General features: G+C 44.5%; 1 protein-coding gene across 1 annotated transcript in view; it reads left to right on the forward strand.

Annotated features, from left to right (window-relative positions):
• LOC126419722 (NACHT and WD repeat domain-containing protein 2-like) overlaps positions 1 to 5,505 on the forward strand; it is a 561,067-nt gene extending 555,562 nt beyond the window's left edge. Inside the window, exon 5 of the mRNA XM_050086902.1 lies at positions 5,326 to 5,505. Within this exon, the coding sequence (XP_049942859.1) occupies positions 5,326 to 5,505 (180 nt within the window). The remainder of the gene's footprint in view (positions 1 to 5,325) is intronic.
• Positions 5,506 to 6,000: the final 495 nt, after the last annotated feature.

Raw genomic sequence — 6,000 nt, forward strand, 5'->3', positions numbered from 1 at the left:
TTTAAGTGGTTTCTGGCATAACACCCGCAGCATGGCTTTGCTACACCATTGTGGAGCTGGCTTTTCAAAACTAAAAGCAACTCGACTCACGTTCCCTGTTCTACCTCCTGCTCAAAGACATGCATTGTACAGGAATGGTGTGTTAATTACCATCAATTGAGTGTCATCTTTTTTTGCATTACATATTGATAGGCACATGTTCTCATAACTGCTGTTTTACGTTTACGTTTACGTGACATCTTCACCTTCTCATTGTGATTTGTAAAGGTCTCACATAAGGTGCGAATCTGACCGTTTATTCTGCCACCTTACAAATGTTTTGGCTTGTCAGTGTATATTGAAAACAGTGGGTTTATCTGTGGGACTGCACAGTGAGTATGGAAGATTTCCCTTTAATTTCTTTTAACTCTGAAATGCATCTCGAATTCATTCCTTTGATAGTCAGCAGGGAGAGAATACACAGACCTCTCAAGTTTTCAGTCACTTCAACTTGCTCACAGCGAGCGAGGAGTGATGCGTGTGTTGGAGGGGTGAACATCGGCCACCTGAGGCCTCGAGACCAGCTGCCTGCTGTCACATTCACTGCAGAAGAGGGTGGCGTGCATCTTTGACAAGATTCGCAACACTTGGGGAGGAAAGCAGTTGTGTGCTGAGTTCAGACAAATCACCAAGTGGTCGCTGTAGTGGCGAATTTACATTGATGAGCAAAATGTTATGAACACCTACCTAATAGACAGTATGTCCGGCTTTGGCACCAATAACAGCAACGACACATCTTAGGATGGAAGCAGTGAGGCATTGGTAGGTCTTTGCCGGGAGTTGGCACAACATTTGCACACACAAGTCACCTAATTCCCATAAATTCCGGGGAAGGAGGCGATGAACTCTGAGTCCACGTTGTCACATCCCATATGTGTTTGATTAGGTTCAGGTCTGGCTAGCTGGGGTCCAGCTCATCAATTGGAACCCGCCACTTTCTCTCTCGAATCGCTCCATCACAGTCCTGGCCTTGTAACATGGTGCATTATCTTGTTGAAAAGTGTCACTGCCATCGGGAAACTTGGTCGTCATGATGGGGTACACATGGTCTACAACCAGTGCACAACATTGCTTGGGCGTCATGCTGCATTCCCTGGGATCCACTTGACCAAGTGATATCCACGTGAATGTTTCCCAGAGCATAATGGAGGATCCGCCAGCTTGTCTCTGACCCACAGTAAAGATGTCAAGGAGCCATTCCCCTACGGATTCGCGCTTTAGCATGCATGATTAATATGGTATCCGGATTCATCAGACAATGCAACGCTTTGCCATTGCGCCAACGTCCAGGGCCGATGGTCACATGTTTGTTTCAGATGTAGTTGAAGATATGTGTTAACATTGGCAGTTGTGTGCGTCGTCACCTGTGGAGGCACATCGTTAGGAGTGACCGGTACACTGTGTATGGAGACTTTTGCAGTCTTCCCAGCATTGAAGTCTGATTGTAGTTCCGTCACAGTTCACCGCCTGTCCAGTTTTACCATTCTGCCCAGATTCCGACCTCCGATATCTGTAATTGATGGGTGGCCGACCAACCCCACGACATCTGGAGGTGGTTTCACGTTCGTTTTAACATGTGTTGGAAACACTCGCCACAGCACACCTAGCGGGCGAGGTGGCCAAGTGGTTACCATTGGATTCGCATTCGAGCGGAGGACGGTTCGATCCCACGTCGAGCATCCTGATTTAGTTTTTTCCGTGATTTCTCTTAATCGCTTCAGGCAAATGCCGGGATGGTTCCTTTGAAAGGCCACGGCGGACTTCCTTCCACATTCAATCCGCTGGGACCCATGACCTCGAAGTCTCGTCCCGTTCCCACAAATCACCCAACAGTACTCCTGGAACACCTTACAAGTGTATACTCACTGTTTCCAAAGTACTCGTGCCAAACTCCAGACGATCACAGCCCGCCTTCAGTCGATCTCTGATAGGCCGTGCACGCCTTTCAAATAACACACGGACAGCACGCTCACTGATACTGCATGCACCATGTGTGTGTCTGACTAGCAGTCACTCCCCATCAGGTGACGCTGCTATCACCTGGACGCGTTTATATCGATAGCAGGTCAGCGGTCATAATATTCTGGCCAATCAGTGTAAATACGTAGTTTTCTCCAAGGGCACGAATTACCTGCGCGGACGGCGTGCCCCGTACGATAATGTAGCAGTGTTGTGATGCAGCGACGTGGCCCTTTTTGTCTCGTGCCGGGGGACCGCCCGCGCAGCGAGCGTAAACATTGAGGAGGCTAAGTTATAGAACGTTTTGACAGGATGCCCTTCGATTGGTCAGACAACACAGTCTTTGTGTGTGGTGATTTATCGTAGGGCGGCACTTGAAAGTTTTCGGAATGAAGAATCGGGATAGGTCAGCTTTCGCTATCGACCGAAAAGCGACACCAAACATGCCATAACAAGATTTGTCGGAGCTTTCGGATTGCAGAAGAGAAGTAATTAGTGACGTTTAATCAGAGCACACAACTACGATCCCCTTCTGTTTCCTTGCTCAGAGTTGAATTATAAATACCTGGACTGTAGTCAGGATCTTGCACCTCGGGTAGTGGGGATACTCTACAAGGAGATGTCTCCTGCCGTGCCATCGATTTTTTAAAAGCAAATACATGGTGACGTTGATTAAGATCCAAAATATAACTCATGTAGCCATTCGCCCTGGTGGGCCTCGTTTGCGAGTAACTGACGAAAAAAAAAAATCAGAACTTAGCGTGAAACGCAATAGCCTTAAATAAAGTGCAGAGAATGGTTGCCTAAATGGGTAGGGTAAGGGTATCTCATGTGGGAAGTAGCGGATTCGAAACTCCACGGGTGAATGAACTTTCTTTTATATTTTAAACCTGTTACGACTTTTATCATTACTTTGATTGTCAGATTGGTTGAAATGTAACTTTTTATTTCCATTCCATTCTCGCAAGATTTTTCAATTATCGAATGAACTTTTTCAGTTATTTGCTTTTTCTTTATATCCTTTTTTTTCCACTCTGAATTTTAGTGAATCTGAGTTCAAAAAAAAAAAAATGGTTCAAATGGCTCTGAGCACTATGGGACTCAACTGCTGTGGTCATGAGTCCCCTAGAACTTAGAACTAATTAAACCTAACTAACCTAAGGACATCACACACATCCATGCCCGAGGCAGGATTTGAACCTGCGACCGTAGCAGCAGCGCGGCTCCGGACTGGAGCGCCTAGATCCGCACGACCACCGCGGCCAGCTAATCTGAGTTCAGTTATACTTATCTGTTGTGATGTTCAATTATTTGAAAATTTCGATCTATCGTTTAAAAAGTAAAAGACGAAGTACTACACATATATCAACTGTGGAATGCTGTAAAAAAACTTTTTTTTTCCTTTTTTTCCGTTACAGGATGTGTAAGTTCTTTTACTCGTCATACAAACAGTTGAAACATAACTGAAACACATATTAGACTATGGAAAAAACAACCCAGCTAAGTTTTCAACGAAAGAAGGGTTTGTAAGTAAAACGATATTCAAGCAGAATGATGAATAGATATAATGAACGCAATAACTAGACAAAAAGATAATGATAAAACAAAAGAAATTAAATCGAATTTACTAACCGAAATTAATTAAAAACACATGGACCAAAAATTTCGAGGAGAAAAATAATGATAGGAAGAGAGAGAGAGAGAGCAAATGAAGAAGCTGATGTTAATAATTAAATTTTGTGGAAAAGGAATGGAAATAAAAAGTTACATTTAAATCAGTAAACTGAATAAAAATGATGATCAGAGTCATTTCTATAGAGATTTGAAAATAAATAAATTTGACTTCCCTGACGAGATTCGAACCCAGAAGCTTCTGCCTTTGAACGCCATTAACCTATCCACTATGCCACACAATGAGTCCAAGTAGTACTTCTGTAACGTATTGAGTGTCACGCAAAATTTCGAAATTTTTTTCGTCCATTACAAGCAACTGTGGACCCACCAGGGTCTTAAGGGGGGTGGGACGTCAAACGGGCCGACTTGGAGCAGGAGAGGCACCACACGACATTTTAATTTCCATTGTCTATACTTTTACAAATAAATTCATAAAACTTTGTCAACACGACCAGGAAGGATTCAGGATTCAAACTCATAGCAATATAGGTTCAAAAGTATTAAAAAATTATTTTTTTATGTGTGAAATTTCATCATTTTTTCGATTACTATTGGCTGCATTTGTTGCTATCGGTTCACTTTTCCTCACAAGTAAGAGAGATTCTTCGAAGAATTCTGCACAGCATACAAACCATACTTACAGGTGAATGAAACTCTAGAATTTATTTAATTAATGAGAAAATGAATGAGCTGTTACATTTTAAACTTCATGTTTAGAAAAAACTCAAATTTTATGGTTAATTATCTCAATTTTTATCACAGTTTTTAATAGATTTGGAAAATTCTAGAGTTTCATACACCTGTAAGTATGGTTTGTATCCTGTGCAAAATTCTTCGAAGAATCTCCCTTGCTTATGAAGAAAAGTGTACCTATAGCAACGAATGCAGCCAATAGTAAGTGAAAAAATGACGACATTTCACATGTAAAAAAAAATTTTGTATATTTTTGAACTTCCACTGCTATGAACGTGAATCCTGAACCCTTCCTGGTCATGCTGACAAAGTTTTATTAATTTATTTGTACAAGTATAGACAGTGGAAATTAAAATGTCCTGTGGCCGGCCGGAGTGGCCGTGCGGTTCTAAGCGCTACAGTCTGGAACCGAGCGACCGCTACGGTCGCAGGTTCGAATCCTGCCTGGGGCATGGATGTGTGTGATGTCTTTAGGTTAGTTAGGTTTAATTAGTTCTAAGTTCTAGGCGACTGATGACCTCAGAAGTTAAGTCGCATAGTGCTCAGAGCCATTTGAACCATTTTTTTTTTAAATGTCCTGTGGTACCACTCCTGCTCCAAGTCGGCCAGTTTGACCTCCTACCCGCATTAACCTAGATAATCGAAAAGTCAATCGCACCGCTGGGAACCTCACCTTGTCAGTAGGTGTCAGTAGCACATTAGACTGCCTAGAGCCTTAACTGCAGTGGCGCCTTGCAAATGTACTGACTGTTCTTATTCGTCTATTCCCGGAGGCGGGTTTTGATCGAAAGTAATGAACAATCTAGGAGATACCTAAACCTGCAGCTGACTCGGTGGGTTGTCATCATTCGGCGCTCGCTGTCGCTGTCGCTGACGCCGACCGCCGACGCCGCTGCGCTTTGCGCGCTGGCCGCCCAGGCAGTGTGAGTGAGGTGTGTGTTGGGTGTTGCGTGCCCGCAGTGCCTCGTGGGCAACAAGTACCTGCCGTACGCGCTGCCGCGGCGGCTGGACGGCGAGACGTACGAGGCGCTGTACGCCGCGGCCGCCGACCTCTCGCTGCGCGCCGACCTGCTGCACACCTGCTTCTGCCGCGACGACGCCGCGCCGGCCGCCAGCTACGTGCTGCAGCAGCCCAGGTAGGCGCCGCATCCACTCAACCGGTCTAGCTTCAAATAAAACTCAAAAACTAATTCAACACTACTTGCCATTAAAATTGCTGCACCACGAAGATGACATGCTACAGACGCGAAATTTAACCGACAGGAAGATGATGTTATGATATGCAAATTATTAACTTTTCAGAGCATTCACACAAGGTTGGCGCCGGTGGCGACACCTACAACGTGCTGACATGAGGAAAGTTTCCAATCGATTTCTCATACACAAACAGCAGTTGACCGATGTTGCCTGGTGAAACTTTGTTGTGATGCCTCGTGTAAGGAGGATAAATGCGTACCATCACATTTCCGACTTTCATAAAGGTCGGATTGTAGCCTGCGATGGTGTACTCAACGACGAACGTGGGTGCATGAATGGCAAAACTACATTTTTTGGGATGAATCCAGGTCCTGTTTACAGCATCATGATGGTCGCATCCGTGCCTGGCGACATCGCGGTGAACGCACATTGGAAGTG

The sequence above is a fragment of the Schistocerca serialis genome, chromosome 9 (genome assembly GCF_023864345.2).
Source record: "Schistocerca serialis cubense isolate TAMUIC-IGC-003099 chromosome 9, iqSchSeri2.2, whole genome shotgun sequence".
NCBI classification, from domain to species: domain Eukaryota; kingdom Metazoa; phylum Arthropoda; class Insecta; order Orthoptera; family Acrididae; genus Schistocerca; species Schistocerca serialis.